Source organism: Camponotus vicinus, unplaced genomic scaffold (genome assembly GCF_025532165.1).
Source record: "Camponotus vicinus isolate PSW18456_S1 unplaced genomic scaffold, iyCamVici1.0 SCAF_8, whole genome shotgun sequence".
NCBI lineage: Eukaryota > Metazoa > Arthropoda > Insecta > Hymenoptera > Formicidae > Camponotus > Camponotus vicinus.
In genome coordinates, this window is record NW_028141980.1 from 12,476,596 (window position 1) to 12,496,972 (window position 20,377).

At 37.2% G+C, this 20,377-nt stretch overlaps 1 protein-coding gene and 1 long non-coding RNA gene across 17 annotated transcripts in view; one reads left to right on the forward strand and one right to left on the reverse strand.

Annotated features, from left to right (window-relative positions):
- LOC145975871 (uncharacterized) overlaps window positions 1-20,377 on the forward strand; it is a 322,438-nt gene that overhangs the window by 278,969 nt on the left and 23,092 nt on the right. For all 10 annotated transcript variants that reach the window (XR_014440102.1, XM_083106611.1, XM_083106613.1 and 7 more), the window contains 2 exons: window positions 5,562-5,750; window positions 16,511-16,604. Coding sequence is in view for 9 of the 10 variants with exons in the window: in XM_083106611.1 (XP_082962737.1) it covers window positions 5,562-5,750; window positions 16,511-16,604 (283 nt within the window). In the remaining variant the exon portion in view is untranslated. The remainder of the gene's footprint in view (window positions 1-5,561; window positions 5,751-16,510; window positions 16,605-20,377) is intronic.
- LOC145975877 (uncharacterized) overlaps window positions 1-20,377 on the reverse strand; it is a 277,761-nt gene that overhangs the window by 169,899 nt on the left and 87,485 nt on the right. The window lies entirely within an intron of this gene.

Genomic DNA, 20,377 nt, shown 5'->3' on the forward strand with positions numbered 1-20,377 from the left:
ATTTCGTACATTAAATTAATTAATTAATTCAACGTTTGCATGAAATTTTTTTCCTACTTATAAAAGATGCGGGCAATTATACGAAATTACTGTGCGTTAGAAGTCAAACATCAAAATCGTCGCAGAACAATTGCTGAAACAATTACTATAATTTTGACGAAGTTTATGCTGGGAAGCATTTTCTTCGGATGACAATTATATAAATAAATCGCATTTGGCGTATAATATTCAGGTTAAAGAGCGTGCCTCATAGGTCGCGAGGGCTTTGATGATATTCGTTGTCAAAGTTATATTCCCTCGGGTCTTCACTTCTCGTCTCTTAGAACCGAAGGCCACAAAATGCCAGACTGTGGAGTACCACAGTGCGCCTTGTCGGAAACAGGAATCGAGATACATTCCAGTTATAACAATTAATTCCCATCATCTCTCGTAATGCATATTCATGTAAAAGCGCTTTGCGTACTGCCAATGAAATTTTGTCCAACAATGGCTAATAATTCTATAATCGCCATCCCAAAAAGAATACATAATACAGTAAATTAAAGACGAAATTTAGAATTTCGGAATATATATAAGAAAGAATGTATATAATAAAGATCTAATCATAAACAAATAAAAACAATTGTCATAAATTGTTATAAAATTTTTTCTTATTTTAATTTAAAATAATTTAAGTGTTTATCCTTCTCTCTGTCTTTCTCCTTCAACAATAATAGAAAAATAGATATTTTAAAACTTATTGTTTATTATTTAATATTATTGTTTAGTATTTTTTATTATATAATATATATTTTTTCATTATTATAAAATATATGAGATATTTATAAAATTTATAATAACACTTATGTATTGTCAATCTCGCAATGCATGTATCTTTCATCAAAATATTTAATCTTGTATAAATATACTTAGCATAACGCGCACAGGATGTACTTTAAGTTGCTATCAAATCCTTACATGTTGCTCAACTTTCCTACTAAACCCGTGCTGGTATTGTCTTGTAGGTTCTCCGGTGTCCTCAGTAATTGTTATTATGGATCATTACGAAACTTTTGACGGGCGTAGAACAGTGCGCAACATCGTTGATATTCGAGTGTATACTTGTATGAATTCGTACTTGGCTAGATGGTAATTTCGCTTTAAGAACGCCGGATCAAATCATAAACTCTTGGTTGAGATTTCACTGTGCAAGTTTCTCTTTTGCAAAATTTACGTAATAATAATAATTAATAACAAATGCGACAAATAATCTTTATATTACCATAAATGTCAATCGAGTTTAAAATCTGATACGATGTTCATTTAAATATAATTTGATTAACATTATTAAATTCATTTCCTATATTTGAAATATTCTCGACAGTCTTTATCATTATACATATATTTTACTGTAACGTATTATTCATAAATTCGCGTACATGTATCTTTTTTCCTTTTTTCGCTCCCGTCCTTCACTGAATTTCACTGTCAACTTTTCACTTTGTAAGCGCGTTTAATTTCCATATTTTCTCGCATTTTTAAACGTCACTTTCAGTTCACAAAATAATTTGCAACGACGTCTTGCTTCGTGTTACACCGCGTTTATCGCGTTACATTGTTTATCGTTGACACGCGAATCGATCATCGCTTGATTCTATCGTGCAGACGATGACCCGATCGAAAGCTCGACGAGAATTTATATGAAACTTTACGCGAGATATCGCTCATTTATAAACGCCGAACACGTCGCGCCATAATCGTAAATTGGCGGATAATACTTTCGTGGACGAGCACTGCCATAAAACACTCGTATGTTGTAACCTAACATGTATACGACACATAAGCGCCTCGGGCTTCGAGCGTTAAAAAATTAATGCGTTACTTCCGTTGCAAATGCCATTTCCGATAGTACTATTTGGCACGTCATATGTGAAAAGCGTTGGCTCATCACATTATTCGTTATAATTAATGGGACAATCTGTTTTTCGTACACAAATTTTTTAAAAATTTAGAAATTAATATATAAACTAATTTAAACATTTTAATTTTGTAATTTTGTAAAAATAGAATTAATTTTAGGTATTAATGCGTGCTCGTTACAACTAATAAACTTATTATATTTATATATATCGATCAAAATTTTTAAATAAAACTCCAATTCAAAAATAAAAATCCAATTTGTAAAAACACTTGAGCGACGAGTAACTTCAGTAAATTACTCGTCGGATTAAGACCTTAATAAATCTTTGAGAGATCTCTATGATCACTAGCACGTTGATCACAGTTTATCGCCGAGTTTCCATCCGAATCAGTTACATGTTTCAGGCTGGACCGCGAACTAATTAATTCCAACGTACCGGCGCGTAAACCTGGATTCATAGTCCGTGGAGAGGATGCATAAATTCGAATAGAGTGGCGGTAAACCTCTCCCTATCCCCCTTTCTCGTTTCGAGGACTGTACTTGTCCGAACTTTGATGATTATAAAACAGGCTTATAGGAGGCTCTCGTTCTGAAATGTAGTTTTCGGACACTTTATTGCATGTGAAAGTCTATCAAGCGTTGATGTTTTCAGACATGATGAAGATCATTTTCACACACAAGTGAAAAAACGAAACTGTCCCTTTAGGATTACGAAAAGAATGTCATAAGAGATATCAATTAAATTGTAATACAATTTAAGAAGATGATGTAAATTGTAAATTGGAGGAAAACTATAATTTAAATTAAGTAATGAACATTTTAGCAAAATAATAGTTAATTTGCAAGCTGTCAATCAGTATTACATCACACATGAATGCATGTAAAATATACTTTAATGGCCAATTTTAATTTTGCATATAATATGTATGTATATGTTTGATATAGTTTTATATTTTGATCGACAATTGATTGCGCATATTATGCAAACTGCACTAGTTTACGAGGAATCGTAGTATCCATTTCCATAATAAATATTCTCTTGTCAATGTTTTAAAAATTCACTTCCGCTGCTCTCAAATTAGATTTTTATGGCATTAAATTTCGAAATATCAAAATACAAGTCATTAAAATTTTCCATATTTTTGATAGAAAAACATTTTGTTATTTTATTTCTGTGACGATAAAGCTTCAATAATGGATTAAATTTATTTTACAGAAATTTTTAGCAGATGTTTTACGTCTACTTTAATGCTACAGGTTTGAAATTTAATGCAGGTTCCTTGTAAACTCAGAATTTCACGCCGCAAATTCCCGCGCGTAATAGCCGTAACGCCGTTGCGAACCGGAGCGGCTTTGGCGGCGCGAAGTGTCCTTCGATAGCCTCGAGGACCCGGGACCGATCCTCCTTCGTCCTGGTCCGTTCGAGCGGAACTGATATCCACCCTTGAAATCAGCTTCGTAACGAAATACCACGTGGCTGCGGGCAAGCACGTAGAGTTACCTCGCAGATAGTCGAGCTTCGGGAAGCGGAAGGGACGGAAGGGCGTCGACTCACCTTCGAGAGCGGAGCACCCTTCGCGAAAGGGTGAAGTATATCGAGATTCGTGCGATCGATGGAATTTCTCCAGCGATGTCGGGGGAGCCGTTTTATTTCCGGTCGCTCGATCAGCACCGGTCTTTTCGCGAAACTATTACACGGCAGGGCAAGAAATGACAAGAGAATACCGGGGAGACTGACGGGGAGAGTGTCGGGTGGTCGGAGGACAAAAAAGGCGCGTCTGTTTTTTGTACCTGTGTGTCGTGAGCGGCAGGAGCGTTCCCGCATGCAAAAGATAGGACGTGCACCGCAATCTGAACGAAATCTCCAAACCCAATTTCCTGGACAGACAGACAGACAGACGAACGGACCGGCGCGGTATTGCGCGAACAAACTGTGGATTGTACCGACGACATCGATCTGGGTGCACCGGGGCCGGATGCGACTTTAATAATGCATCGCCGTGACTTTGCGCGGAAGAACGCGTGCGGTGTCTTATCGGTCGGTATACGTTCGAGTTCGCTTAAATCACGCGCCAACATAAAATGTGCCGCAAATCGTAGATAAGAATAATTGAAGAGTTTTCTTTGGAAGAATTTAATAATATTCTGTAGGCAGTTTTCTCTCCTCTCGTTTCCATCAATATACGTTCAATTGCATTCATGAAAATGTTATTTCTTGAAAATAGACTTTTCGAAAAATAATATATTATACTATATATATAATATTATAATCAGTCTTTATTATGACGTAAATAATTAATTAAAGTACTAAGAATAATGTAAAATTAAACAATAAAATTTTGAAACGTTACAATTCAAGTAAATAATTCATGAATACGGGCGAGAAAATATGAATTACTGTTGCGTTAATTCGCAAAATGTTGGATTAACAAAAATTGCAAAATGTTAAAAGTCAGATAAGTGGGGTCCATACCCCATGTATGATTTTTAATAAAGCAACTTGTTTGCCTCCAACAACAGTTGCTTAAATGCTCGACTATTCGTTCGATGTTTGTGAGCGATATTCGATTTCACGAGAGGCTAACAAATATCTTCTCACGTATTTGGATACATGCATTTCTCCGTTATCATGTTACCTGGTATCCATTGTGGCTCGAATATCGTAATTAAATGTCACACACTCAACATTTTAAAGCTGCGAAGTGACCCTTCATCATTTGCTCATTTTTTTACGTTTACGATGATAATTTCGATTCGTGTAGAATTGATATTAAATCTTTGCATTAAAAAAATTATATATTCATATATTAAAATAATCATAACTGGAAAAAAACTCACAATAAATGTTCCAATTAAATTCGAAATGTATTACGCAACTTACATAATCTTGTGAGAATAATCAGTTATATATTACGTCTTGTTATATTTTTATATTAATTATGTCGTTATATTAATCATGATATTAAAAGAAAATAATATAATTGATAGAAGCATTGCAAATTAATATATACCTACAACTATTTTATTAAAGACAATTTTCTTGTATAATAATTTTATCCAATATGCAGCAAATTGTACGGCTCGTTCAATGACCGTGGGTCACAGTAATTTTAGACTTGACGTTCACTTGGCAGAAACTGTCTATCAGATAATTTTGATGAGCGCATTATTCGACGAGAGAGCGAAGCTAATTCATTATACAGTATTAACCTATTGAAGCGAATTTACTGGGCGCTTAAGTGATGAGCTTTATCTTTAGTCACCAAATGTAATCTACTGTCTCTCCAATTGACAGATTCCTAAACTAATTCAATTTTACAATAATTAATGCATTTATTATTAATTACACTAATGCCCGCATGATTGAAAAGTTATATCTGCGATTACCGTTACTAAGTGAATAATACGATTATAATTTCACTAAAACACATATTTCAAGATATTAATGAAAAATATATTGAAACAGAAAAAAGAAAAATCTTTTCGCCTTTTTCTTATATATCTTAGAAAATGCGATTTTCATATAATGCATTGTTGAATTTTGAACAATTTTTATCGATTTATTATATTTTAAATTTAACATTTAATTCAATTTAAAATCCTATCACACACAGATCTTAATAGAAAAGAAATTTAATTAAAATCTTTGTACATTGTTTAGGTAAAAGTCATGCTGAGGGTGTCACCTGGAGATGGAGGCAGCTTCTTCAATGCGGATAAGCGGAAGAAGCAAGTTACCTTAGTGGATCCAGCATCCGGTCAATCTTCATCGGCAGAAGATCGACGACCTACTGTGGCAGCGCCGAAAATGTTCGCATTCGACGCTATCTTCACCGAGGAAGATTCCCAGGTATATAATTATAAATACAGAGACATATATATGCATTTATATATTAAATATGATTATTTAATAAATATCAAAGATTCAGATTAATTAGATACATTAAATAATCTGTTTAATAGGGCATCTTTTATATAATAAATCGCAATAAAAAAACAATTGCGAAAGAATATATAACTTGGGTGCAACATTACTTTACAAAATATTTGTCAAGTTTCAATATTAGCTCTTTTATACAAATGCAGAGTACAAGTACAACTTTCATAAGTTTTTCACTCTATGCTCCATCCAGCACATGTAAAAATTTATTTATCGCAGAAAGTATCTGAAATACTTTGCAGTTGGATTAAGCCGGCAGCGAATGGCACTTAATTTCTGTCCCGTTAACGTTTTAAATTTCAAATGGCACTCGAGCGCGGCATAGCGAACAAAGCGGCACTTATAACGAGCATGTTTAAAGTCGCTCGATAGTCGGGAAAATCTGTACACGTGCGCAAGAGAGAGAGACAGATTTCGAGTCAATGACATTTTCGTCGGCCAGCTGTTTCTCAGGAGTAGCGAGTAGCAACTGCTCTCAATGGAAGCTGGTTGCTACTTCGTACTTGAAGACGCTCTTCTTTCACTCGGTCCGTTCTCACTCCGGAAAATCCTCCCCCTCCTCCTTCGATTGATTCCTAAAGGGCCGCTAGGCCGGCTCGATTCCTCGAGATTCATGAGAAGAAGAGAGCGGACCAAAGAAAAGACTCGAAAAAGTTTATAAAGAATAAAAGAAAGATAGAAAGTCTAAAGAAAGAGAAGTGAGAGAGAAAGAAGAGGAGAGTCCTAGTACGTGCTCCGACGAGATCTTACGTCCGTAGTAGAAACGTAAGAGGCGTCCCTGCCGGGCGCATAACTAAACTAATTTCCCGACCTCTAAACTCCACCTCCAACAGGAAAATCCATCCCTCCGGGCAAATGTTGCTCTTTGCCTGTGACTTCCCCGGTTGCTACCAAGCAAGCAGAGCCCTGCCGGCAGCATCCTCGGGACAGTTTATCGTGTTAGCATATAGGCAGAATATTTTTCTATATTCTTTTTCATCTTGCGAAATCCGCCAACATTCCATAAAATACATTTTTTTTAAGCAGCAAGATTTATAATCTCATAAAATATATTTCTAAGTGAGAGTTGATTTGATTTGCATAAAATATATTTTCTCTCATGTACATGCGAGTAAAATATATTTTTTCTTAAATATATGAGAGTATATTATATATGGATAAATTAATAATTCAGTATTAAAGCAGTTCATTAAATTTTTGACTGATCTCCTCTGGATTAATTTGCCAATCGTTATCGATGGTTTTGAAAATTATTATCGAAGCTTTCTCTACATGTCAATGATTCCAATGAATTGTATTATGCGACCTTGATGGATGGCATCGCCGGAGCAAATATCACTAGAGATCGTAAACCACACCGCAGTACGATGTTATATACACATATTGAGATATTTCGGTACTCCTGAGGGACATTATTGAGCGTCTGATTCAAATGAGCCCGGAGCTACTGGATATTCCAGAATCCCTATCTCGCTCTTCGCTTTGACAGCGCATCTCTCTCTCTCTTTCTCTGATACTCTATCTCTTCATTCCCTCTAACTATATACCTTAATCCAGAGAGACTATCTCGCCTACACTTTCTCCTCTTCGCTTCTTCGTCTATTTCCTCTCCCTCTCTTTCTTTTTAGCATATCTCTTTCGCTTTGACAATGTTTAGAAGGACCATAGAAACCAATCGATTGATTCGATCAAATGTTCGTCGGCCATGGCGATTGTCATTGAAGGACACAATAGGCCTTTTCTCCTCCCTTCTTCCCGCTCTGTCCTGACTCTTTTTTTCTCCCTTCGCGATCCATCGAACCGGCTGCGGACCAGCTGGGTTTCTGGGGGTGAGCTCGATAGGATAAAAGAGCCGAATTCGAAAGAGCGAGTCCCAGCGTCCAGCGCGACTTTTCGTCCTTTCCGATTGGCCGTCAAACACACTCTCGCTTGAATATTTTAAAGACTACTGGGGCCGGCCGCGCGCGCCATTCTAGCGGGCAACCTACAATCGTTCATCATCAAACCAGCGATCTCTTTGACGTTTTTATGGAATCGCGAGAATCGATGGCGCCGATCTCCGCCCTTCGAAAGTCCCGTTATCCCGTTATCAGACTTTGCCCATGATTGCGATCGTAACAATGAATTTTTCTTTTTGATGCCAAATAAACGTAACGCAACGATGACTACACAATAAGAATGAATCGAAATAAAATCTTCATATGTATATCAGTGCGCAATTATTTCAATATAACAGAAAATTGTAATTTTCGTAGCTTTTCGCGTAGCATGATAAAAAAATTCAATAACACAAAAGCTGGATTTTATAGAAAATGCTTCTAAGGTGTTTCACTCAACAACTCATATGTAGAAGTAGATACAAATATACGATCTTTTTACATATCATTCTTCTACTGACAAGTGAAATAATCGTGATAGCAGGTGAATATTTATCGACAGTGTCCACTCGTTGATGACGGTAATTTTAGCGGTGATATAATCCGCTTGATACGCTATATTTGCGCGTTACATCGGCCGATATCTGCATAAATACACCCTGCGGACATATGACGTCCATATATATTTGAGCTCCAAGTTAACAAGGATATCTGCTGGCTAAAGAAAATACGATTAATCGAAATTGCAGTTGCACTTCTGTTTGCAAAGAGCAAAGAAGCTACAAGCGCAATTTCTATTATTAACATTTTGACACCAGTCAAATAGAGTCTATAATGATACCGTAAATTTTATTGATAGATTATTTGATAAAGTCCAGTAAACTTTGATAAAGCTCTAGATTGATTTAAAAGTCGTTACAGGTCTATTTCCAACGGAAAGAAAGTATAGGAAATACGCGAGTGAGAAGCCGATGTCGAAAAACGTATATCAGATAATCAAGTTTATCTCTTCGAGCAAGAAATAATAGGAAGATACAGGAGGAAGAAGCGACAGAATCCTTTTGAGGACCGTTCTCGAGTGCGCAATTTGTGCGAAACTTTCTTTTCGCGTATTCAATCACGCGGCTAGCGAGTCTAGCGAACAATTTATTGGAAACAATACAGCGAAACAGGAAACAGCCTGCGTTTCCACGATGCAAGTGACATTATATTTTTTAAAACAATTTTTCAAAGCAAGTTTGTTTTTTTTTTTACGAAATGTAGGTTTTCGAAAAGCTCTTTTTGAGTATTTTAATAAAGCTATTTCAGTTAACACTTAAGACGCGTAGTGTCAAACTTATTTCCATACTTGTAAATTTAAATATATTTTTTTTGTGTGTTACTTCGTTCTGGCATCTTTATATACATTTAGTTTAATTGAAGTAAATTTCTTTATAAATATATATATTTAATATCTATTTATTAATTATAAAATAAAATTAAATGATTACTGATAAAATATACGATTAATAAGAAGTTATAATTATTATTCTAAACATTTCTTAAAATATCGAGAGAAAAATTAAACATTTAGCAACTTGAATTTGTGCATGTGTTAGGATATTAAATATAGTACACAATTCATTTCCAATGCCATAAGACAAGTAATGACATAGATGTAAAATCTAGTAGAAACTGAGTCTACTACTCGAGTGTTAACAATGAGCTGCCAATAAGCAGGCCCTATGCGAACGAAACCCGGCCGCGAATCAATCGACATCCATCTCAATTATGCGCGTCATACGCGCAAACAGCCACGCATTCGGCACGCACATATGCAACCGTGTGCGTGCTTTGCCGACAATTCCAAGCCGGTCAGAGACTCGACCAGGACAATGCATCCCAACCAGAATAATTCACCGCGGCCATTATAGGCCGCGGCAGGACAAGGGCTTTATTATTGACTTACGACTAATAGTCACGCTGTGGATTACGCACGCGTGTGTGCGTATGCGCGTCCATGTGTGTACGCAGCACACACAGCCGATGTGTATGCACGTCACCGATCTATTGCTCATTTGCCAGGGTATGCTGATTGAACGAGGCGACCGGGAGACCTATGAGCCCGCGATATCTTGCTTCCTGACTCTCGTGGGAATTCGGTCGCCCCGAAAATAAATTGCCAGTTGGGTGTCGAATCTCTCAAATTTTTGCAATTTTGTTCTTGGAATTGGAAATATATTAATTTAACGCGAAGGATGTGTTTTATTTTTCAAAAATAAATTACGAAAATATGCATTCTACGCATCTGTTCTGTGCAAATACATCGATTCAAATTTTTTTCTATATAAATATATTGTCAAATTTATTTTTATTAATATAAGAAAATTTTAACTTAAGAATTTGTTTTTGTTTATCTGCATCGATACTTCAATAGTTTGTAAACCATGCATAAATTCGTACAGATCGTTGTAATAATAATTGAATTGACTGGTTGTCTCTAAAATGCACTCCTCACGGAGATATTGTGTATCGGCGAATAGGCATGATCGGCGTGAGGCTCGTCACTGCCGTTCTCGAGCAAATGCATGGTAATCTATAAACCAATCATACGGCCCCGTGGCCAAGGTATCCTGCCTTCAGCTGCGTCTGCGCTCCTTGCCTCTTGGCCCATTCTGTCCGGCCAGATATCCGTCGTATCCTCTCGAATGACGTATTTCCATATTACAGCGGGATTAATTTACGCTGTAGCGCGACCGGGTGTTAAGCAAAGCTGATGAAGTTTGACAGGTGTCAGCCGAAGACGAGCGGATAGTCATTGCACTTCGTTGCACCTCGCTGCATCTACAGACGCTCGTGATAGACTATGGTTTACTTTCATTCTTGCGGAATAAACTTGATTATGACGTGAAACGAATAACGATGTATGAAAATGAAGTTTGCGAAACAATAGCTTAAATTATCTTTTGCACAAACTGTGTGAAATGCATTTCACATCTTTTCAGCTTAAAATCGATTTGAAATAATTGAGTTTTACAATCAATGAAAATTTAATGGTCCTACCTCTTTGATAATTAAATCACAAATTCGATTAAAATATAAAGAAAATATCATGTAATTATATAGAAAAAAATAGATTTAATAGATTATCAGTAATAAGTGACCGATTTCTCGCAAACTCGAATATCATCGATAGAATAAATAACAAAACAAATATTGAGATTCGACAGATAGAGAGAAATGCGATAGAGGTCTCACAGTTTCGATTTTGCATCGCTCAGACAGACACTGGGATTTCGCGAATGCTTTTTTGATCCGCCAAGCCACTCCCGCCCGCGCAGGGGTTAGAGGGCGACACGAGAGCAGGGGGTGAATTCGGTAAACCGGGGGATAACGCTAGGAAAAGGGAGAAGGGGGGAAGGGGCAGCACTCGTTCGTTCCCCAGGCACCAATGACGCCAATCTCCCGTGTAAATCGCGACATATTTCACGACATCGCGCGGCGGAAGGGCGCTCGTGCGCGAGCCGGTTCTGTCACCCTTTCTCACCCTCTGTTCTCGCCCGCCCCCCTGCCCGTTCCTCGCTCTGCAGCGCACCATTCTGCGGATCCGTCGGAGGTGGATGAAAAGTTTTCCGAGTTGTTATCCCTGGAGTTATCACGCCACGCGCCGACGACGAGTCGAAAATTCCACGATGTAAATGCGATCGCTATTCGTTTTGCGGACCGTCGATCGGATTCCGCTTATTTGCGCAGCCGGGCTTCCTTCGAATTTATCAGCCACAGTTTCGCAAACTGCTGCGGGATTCCGTCAACATCGAGGAAATTTTTATGCACGCGCGTTCGTGCGAGGCTCATTATCAATGATTGCACTCAGCATGAAGTTCGTAAATTTTTAATGCCTTGCCGCAACAGGGCAAAATTGCATCATTTTATCGCGCGGTGTCTCTTTCTATCAAATCAAATGCAGTTCGATTATTCAATGACTAACAAATACGTTGAACTCTCGCGAGGTTAACTTAGTGCTTATATGTCTCTGTTGCCAGCGGAAATTATTTATAAACGAATAAGTTAAAATGAATCACGGTATGTCGAGCGGAAAGCACGTGTATCGCAATGCAATTTTTGGAATTACCGGCTCGTAAATTCCGACGAGAGTATTTCCTGTGCGCGAGCGTGTGTTTCGCACATTCTGTGCTTCCCGTCCTCCCGTGCCTCGCCTACGATTACTAACCGCTTCTGTCTCGTCGTTCGTATACGAGGGCGAAAAGCATCCCCTCAGGGCTGTTTGTTTTTGATACGGTTTTCATCGAACAGCGTCATCGCGATAGATGTTGGTGTATCTACAGACTATGCCTTGCTTATAAAAAAAATTTGTCTTGCATATCCTTGTTAACGAAACTCACATGTTGTAATAACTTCATGTGTTTTTATTTTATCGTATATTTAAAATGTTTTCAAATTTATTTCTGTAATTCTAATAAAATTTTTTATTTACCTCATCAATTTATTAAATTATTACATGTATGTATATAAAAATGCTAATATATTAAAAAGTTGCTATTTTTGATGAAGCATTATATGAAAAAAAAAATCACAGACGCAACGCAAGAGAAAACCTGCCGCGATTGTCAAAAATCGACATACATGATTGGCGCGATTGTTAAAAGTCTGATGACGCTGACAATGGATGATCTAGCATTGCCGTTATAAAAATGCTGATCGCGTCTTTTTTTTCCATTGATAGCAAAATTTCTGTTCAGCACGTTTTTCCCATTTTAACGTTCATGATCGCACCGAAGGAGAAGATTACGTGACTGGCGTTTGTTATTGCGTGAATTGAACGGTCCGAACAAACAAGCGATGATATAATTACCTGCTGTCCGAAAAAGCGCAATGCTTAATAGCGCATATATTTAATTTTCGTCGAACGAGTAGGAAAAAAGCATTTTCCGTACTGAATATTAAAATAGTAACTGAATGAAATCACATTTGGCAAAGAGCGGAGACTTGAACGCGACATAAAATTCAAATTTAATACAATTTGTACATTTTACATCGTAAGTAAATATTAATTCTAAGATTATTGTGCGCTTTCTGGGCATTGCGTGTCTTTAACGAGGTCTCGTTGTCTTTCGTGCGTTGCTTCTATAGTTATATTAATATTGATACATCAGCAGCATCGTACGGAAATTTGCATAAGAACGTCGTCATAGTGCATAAACGCGTCGACCAATGAAACGCCCGACGTAAGCCGCTGTATTGTATTGCAAAGCTTACCGGGAGCCTCATTGGTCGGAGACGCTTATACGCTATGCTCTTATGTAAATTTGCCTGCAATAGGCTTTAGTTTACGCTTTTACAAAAGCACAAATAGCAATTCTCTTGCAAAGATGTTTGAATCAAGGAGCAAGCTTTCCTTATCAAAGATATTGATTCATTTTTTCTTTAAATGTAATTATTCTTTTGTGTAATTTTTAAGTTCTATATCGAAATTGTATTTCTCAATTAAGATATTAAAAGAGAGGATGTAGCATTAATTTATACTTGTTATAATATTATTAAAAAATATTTAAAAACTTAAAATAACTGCAATTATTTTAAATTAATAAAATGTAGATATTTATTATCTACATATTAATTGTCATATATAAAAAAATGTAGAGAAATTTAATCTAAAGAGAAAGAAGATCTTTATACATCCTCTTATCATCGATGAAACTGTTTCAAATACATTGGAAGAATTGGAAGAACAGGGACGAGCCGTGAAAGTGTCGGCGCTTGTAAGTCGACTAATGTCCAAAGCGACGTTACCTTGATTCGCCCCGAGACATTGCCGTCGAGACATCTGGAAAACTTGCGAATTAAGAGATTCGTTGGCGACGCGAACAGAGGGGAGATCATTCGATTATTTCCAGCCATTAAGAGAACCCCTCCTCGCTCGTCCCACTCCAACGTTACGAGGGTGAAACGTTTCTCGTAGCTTCTTTCCGAACTTTCGACATGAGTTTTACATTTCGCGTCTGGAGAAGGATGAAGAGGCATCGGAATGACGATAAGGGAGAACGAGAGGCGTGTGTAGATGGCGAAATCGAAAGCGGGAGAGCGACCTCCGACGTGGATTCTTCTTCGCAAGCGGAAGGTACTCTTGCGAGAGCTGTACATTCGACCCTCGACGAGTACGATTGGTATTCCGGTCCGGTGCACCAATATTGCGTTACCGAAACGCGTCGCGCAAACCGAATTTAAACGACTACGAGCGCGACGACACGATGCCGCTTGTAAGTCACACCGCGGTGAGTGTCTTTTAATTCATACCACCCCCGCTCGAAATAAACATCTTGAGATGAGCGCGATTGAGACGTCACGTCCGCGTCGGCCGATTCCTTTCAATTGGCGAGGGTTGCCGGAATTATAAAAAGCTCTTGATGAGCAGCGGGAAAATTATTTTTCGAGAGAGCTATCAATTCTATGTAAATTAAAGCATAATTATTATAGATATTACTACCGACAAGATAAATTTTTTCATTCAATTACGTTACCTCGACTTTTATTTTAACCTCCACATAACGCACGGAAAAAAATACGTTTAAAAAAATATTCCATGACAATATACACAAAGGACCGGCCAAACAATTAACTAATTTTTATCCAGTCCTATTTCCGGTTATACTCTCCGCGTATCAATTCTGCGAATTTCGATTATAAAAGAACATCAAAGCGGAAGTGAATTGCTATTGTTACTCATTTTTAACCGGCGGAAATCTGAGCGAGAGAGTTAAACAGCATTACGTGCGGGTGTCTGGCCCGAGGGCGGACATCACAGAGAGAGTGGTCTCTCGCCGGTGAAAATTTTCAAAGGCTCGACATCGATGGGCTCTCGCTCGCGCGCATCAGAAGCATGGAAGAACCCTTTCCGCAATTTCTCCGGTCGCACGGGCGCGGAATCAAGTGTTTGAGATTATGATGGTGGCTCCGGTCACGTATTTCATTAACCGTCATGTCGACAGTTCGGGGAGTTCAAGGACGAGATTTCTGGCGACGAAGGGTGCAGGTATCTACGAAATGTATTTGCTTTACGTTACATCCCTCGAGATGATCCCGTTATAATTATGAATATCGTTGTTGTTGCCATGGTAAGTATCGGATATACCATGGTCAATCCTGGTTTCATTCGTTCAATTGGTTTTGTACAATTTCGAATGAAAATATTTTTCCTAATGTTTGCATATATCTTCTATTTATCAGTTGTATAATTTCAATATTACATCAACATTTTGTGGAACGAAGAGAATTAAAAGTCCAGAAAATAAAAAGAAGATTATATATATATCGCGATTAAAATAATTAATTTGATATATGAGTTCGTTAATTATTACGTCAACATGTTGCAAAAGTCAAAGTAAATATGACGATGTCATGAATAAATATGATTAGCGTAGTTCCATTTAATTGGCGTGCGATCACTCGCGTATAAATTAACGAGCAATTCCCTCTCAGATAATAAATTCCTTTATCGAGACGCGGCGAAAGAAGCGTTTCTCTGTTCGCGAATCAAGAAGTCAATGTAAATCTGCGGCGGTATCGGCAGACTCGTTTGCGGCTACACGCTGTGCCGCCCCTTTGAAACGAGCAGCGACAGATTGGTATTACCATATTGGGAAAGGGACTAGACTCCTTATTTCCCTATCCTTTTGCCGCCGCGGGAAAGAAAAAAAACGAGAAAGTGGAAAGAGCGGTCGATCCCTTTTTCTCTTTCTCCTTCCGACGTCTCTCTTCTTACTTCGATTCTCCACTTCGATCGTCTTTCCGGTGCGGTTCTCTTCGTCCCCTTTCTTACCCCCGATACACTACTCCTTCCCCTGGCGCTTTCTTTTTTCACGAGATTCAGCATCCCTTTTTCCATCTCGGGCTCATCCGATTCTCGTCCACGAAGATTTCAATCTTGTTTGGTCGAGGCATCGACACGTCCTCATCTTCCTCTCGATTTTCTCCGCAAACTGCGAGAAATCCCCCTTCCCTCTCATAACACATATTTTTCCATCTCTTTCGTCCTTCTAGCCTTCGCTTATTGAGCCGTGTCGAAGTGAAAAAAAGACAGTCGACTAGAGACATCCTATCATCGATCGCACGCGATACATCAGCCACAGGTTCGTCATTGAAGATTTTCGGCAGGTTTCGCAAGAGATTCGTAAAACGCACTTCTCTTCCTCGAACAAATTCTTCGATTTTCGCGTCTGTCTTGCTCTTCATTCTCCTCATTGATACTCGAAATATCGAATAGGCGATTGATCGTCATCCAAGGGTCGAATCTTTTTAAAGAGTAGTTCGGACTGGGCTTGAGCGTTATTTGGCGACCCAGGAAAAGTCTTTTCCAGTCTATGAATACATTAGAAGCAAACAAAGGGCCGTCTCCTATAATCCCGCGACCCTCTTTTCCCTCTTTTCCTACCTCTCCTCTATTTCTCCTCACTTTTCACTCCGGAGATGTTACACGCGTTTATTAAACCCGGTCCGCCAACACGCTTTCTTAAGCACTTTACAAGAGCCCGGACGAGGCTCTTCCACTCGCTGTCCTGCAGAGGCTTGACGTTTCGACCCTTTCCATTCTCTCGTCGCGGTATTATTGCGAAGCAGATGCAATTAAAATCGCGTCCGTTTAATTGCCTTAAAGCTATATCGAGGTATAAAACGTGAGGTACGAAATTTAATAATTATCGGAACGAATTTAGTATGTCTATCGCGCGAAAAAAATCGAAATATTGTAATCAATATTTAATAATTGCGATCATAAAATATAAATGTGTTTCTTTTCAGACTGAAATCTGTTCGAGCGCTCTTACGGATGTAATTCACGCGGTCATCAATGGAACAGACGGTTGTCTATTTTGTTTTGGACATGCTGGCTTAGGTAAGTTAAAAGTCTTTCAAGTGATGTAAAAATCTTTCAAGTGATGAAGTAACTATTAATTGATAAATCACAAGCTTGCTTGCATAATCCAGAATCCTTGCGAACTATTTATTCAACAGTGATATCGATTTTTTACAGCTAAATTTTTATTATTTATGTAAGACGGTCCATCCTGGTTCGCATATTCTCTTTGAATCGAAATAAACCTTATTCCAGAATATCAATGATATATACATAAATATATGTGTGTGTGTGTGTGTGTGTGTGTGTGTGTGTGTACACACACACACACAGACACACATAAATTCTCGCGACATTTCTCTAAAGAGCGGATATGTATATATATATATATCTGCTCTTGAGAGAAATGTCGCGAAAATTTTTTCCTTTATTCCTTATTCTTTATTTATTTAAGTGTTCTCTTTCCTTTGTTCATTTTTCCTTGTTCTGCTGCTGCGAGGAACGCGTCGATAGAAGCGCAGAGTTGTTTTACATTTTAAGTAGTGATATCGAGTTTGCATGCAAATGCACGATTATGCGTGGAAGGTACACAGAAGGGAGGATGTTCTCGGGTGGTAATGTCGGTACGGAAAGAGTGAGAAAAGGGAAGAAAGTAGGGACAGGAGGAACGACAATGAGGAACAGTGAGGTGAGACCGGAAGGAATGGCGATAATGTATGCCACTGGGACACACTCTCTTTCTCGCACTTTTCGAATTTTAATACAGCACTAAGAGAGTCCCTTCGCGTCATTGCACGCTTTCTCAGCCAAAGCAACTTTTAGAATTTAAAAATAATGTTTTATTTTATGTTTTATTTATATTTTATTTAATGTTTTATTTCCTTGCAAAATGAAAAAAAAACATGCATAAAAAACACATTCTAAAGTATTATTATACTCTAATTTATATTCTAAAATATTATTAATCTTGAAATATATGTGTACGTATATTTTCAATAAAAATAATTAATTTTACGAGTAACAAATAATTTATAAACTACTTACTTGACAATGTTATTTCGTTGTCGCCTGATATTCCTCCAGGCCTTTCAGTTCCTTTTTTCAATTCTTCTTTCTTCATAGCACTCACACAATATTCACTCGCGAAAACGCGATTAATTACGATCAGCACAATCACTTTTCACGATACTCCCGACGTTGATTACACGACAAGCACTTTATTATATTACGACGAAGAACAACGCGAAATACAATTCGTTCGACACTTGAAGGTTGTATGACCAAATTTATCGCGATAATATTCTATTACATACACAACGAATTATGATCGAATAAATTTCGCAAAATACATACGTCTTGACAAATAAAATAATACAGACAATTAATTAATACGCGATTGATATTAAAATACAGAATTAATAAATACGATCATATTTATATGCGTTTAAATTCCATCGCGATACTTGACGAAGTTGGTCCATTATGTAGAACGTAACTTAACCGAAAAACATATCACATCGATACTGCGCGATGCTACGTGAATCGAATTAATGTTTAATTAAGACGCGACGAATCGACAAAATACATAAATTTTAATATTACACAAATATACGAAATACACGTATCATTAATAAATAGTCGATATATGCATCACGTTTTATCATTAACTGAAATAACCGTCGCCACGATACTTTAACATGTCAATTATTATGTAAATTAATCGTGCGTGCTGATCGTAATATTAGTAGTTTTGTAATAATATTACGAGCAATATTGCCTTTTGAAAATTTACGCGATGTGAAAGTTAATGGAACGATACACGGAGCGACTCGCCTGTTCCAAGCTCACTGCGCGAATGACAACAGATTGAGACCACGCGTTTCAATGTCAATACACGTCATAGGTCGCGCAAAAATAAAGGCTGAAAAGACCTGCGATAGTCAATATACATATATATTCAAAGCATACTACTGGTGTTTACATATAATTGTTGTCATATACGTGGCAAGATTCGAGCGAAAAGAAACTATACAAATTTTTTATAAATCTTCTATTATTCTTCGAAACGCGATTAGTTTTTCGTAATCATTACAATTAGTACGATTATTTATCTAATTAATGAATTCTTGGTAAATAACTTGTAAGAATAATATCGCGGTTATTTCATTCAAATAATGAAAAAGCATAATATCAGTCAAATATATTATTTATTAGTAATATATTTCGCGAAATTTATGTACTGTTAAATATTAATTGTGTATTTTCTATCGATATATCGCTTAATTAATTATTAAATCGTCTCGTTAATATTGCACGATATCAAAATGAAGATGCTGGTGTCATTTTCATATTTTTTGGTTATTAACAACAAAATTTTGCAAGTATATTAAAGATCGACTTCGAGCCGAGTTTTCTAATTCGCATGAAAATTTAATTTTTGTATGAATTTAGTATGATTAGGACAATAATCCGTCGGTGAATTTTCTTTTTTTCATTAGATCGTCCAAAGAATGTTCATTAAAATATTTTTAATATCGATTATAATTGGAATAAAGTTTTGATAAAACATGATAGACGTCTATTCTCACAGTCGGAACCAATTAAACTTCATGGAATGATATTTCGTGGAATAATATTTCCGCACTGAGTTTCTTGTATACATTTTTCACTGGAAGATTTTTTTTTCATATTTGATAGAGAAACATGTAAAAATTCATATAGTTTAAATATGATAAATAAGATTATTAAACATGAGAAATTGCATTACTACAAAAATTCAGTTGTTTTCATATGTAAGTTATTATATGATTATATAATTATATTTATATGATTATATAATTACTTTTCTCTAAAGTATAGAGTTCTCTTTAAATATTCTCTCTAAATAGTTGACTCTAAAGCAAATAAAATGTTACTGTCCATAAAGGAAAATTACAGTTTAAAATTGATTTCAGAATCAAATAAACTCTTACAGTTTTTTTTAAAGCGCGGTCCTTCAGTCAGCTTCCGTAGTTCCTGAACTGATATGGTTTCATAATTCATGGCGCGTTGAGAAATCTTCGGCCTTCAACGTCGAAGTTCGCGCAATCGAGCGGGATTTCTTGCGGCGTACGAAAAGGGAATCGATAAAGTCGAAAATAAAAGGAAGCGCGTCGGAGAGATAAGAGAGTCCAACGACCGTAGACAAAGAACCACGCAAAAAGAAGCCGAACGAATTCACGCAGTGTCTTCCCTCTCTCTTCCTAAAATACTTCAGGCAAGTCCACAAGCAAACTGCTTTTGATCATCTTTACACGAACATTTCTCTCTATCTCTCTCTTTCTCTCTCCCATTCTTTTCTTGCTCTTTTCAGCTTCTCGCTCTTTTCTTTTTTTCACTCCTTTTTCTATATCCCGATTTTCCCTCAACTTTTTATACCTCATCTCCTCATCCTTCGAGGCGAAAAAGAAGAAGGACCGACCGCAATTAGAATAGTGGAAGGATAAGAAAAGCAAGATGCAAATTAGGGAAAAAACAAATTTGCATGAATCTGCGAAAAAAAGGAAGAATACATACAAGAGGCAAAGACAACCTAAATTAAGCTGGTGATATTTAAAAATGTTCAGAATATATTTTTTATTTCGCACGCGCGATGCATCGATGCAACCAATTGCATTTGTGCATCTGTCATCCGCGGTCTGAAAAATCGCATGCAAAGTGCTCCTGGAGGTGACGTAAGGACGACAGAGAATAAGCGATACAATGTCGAAAAAAAAGAAGAGCGAGGAATGAGAGAAAGAGAAGGGAAAGGGGGGGGGAAAGAGAGGGAGAGA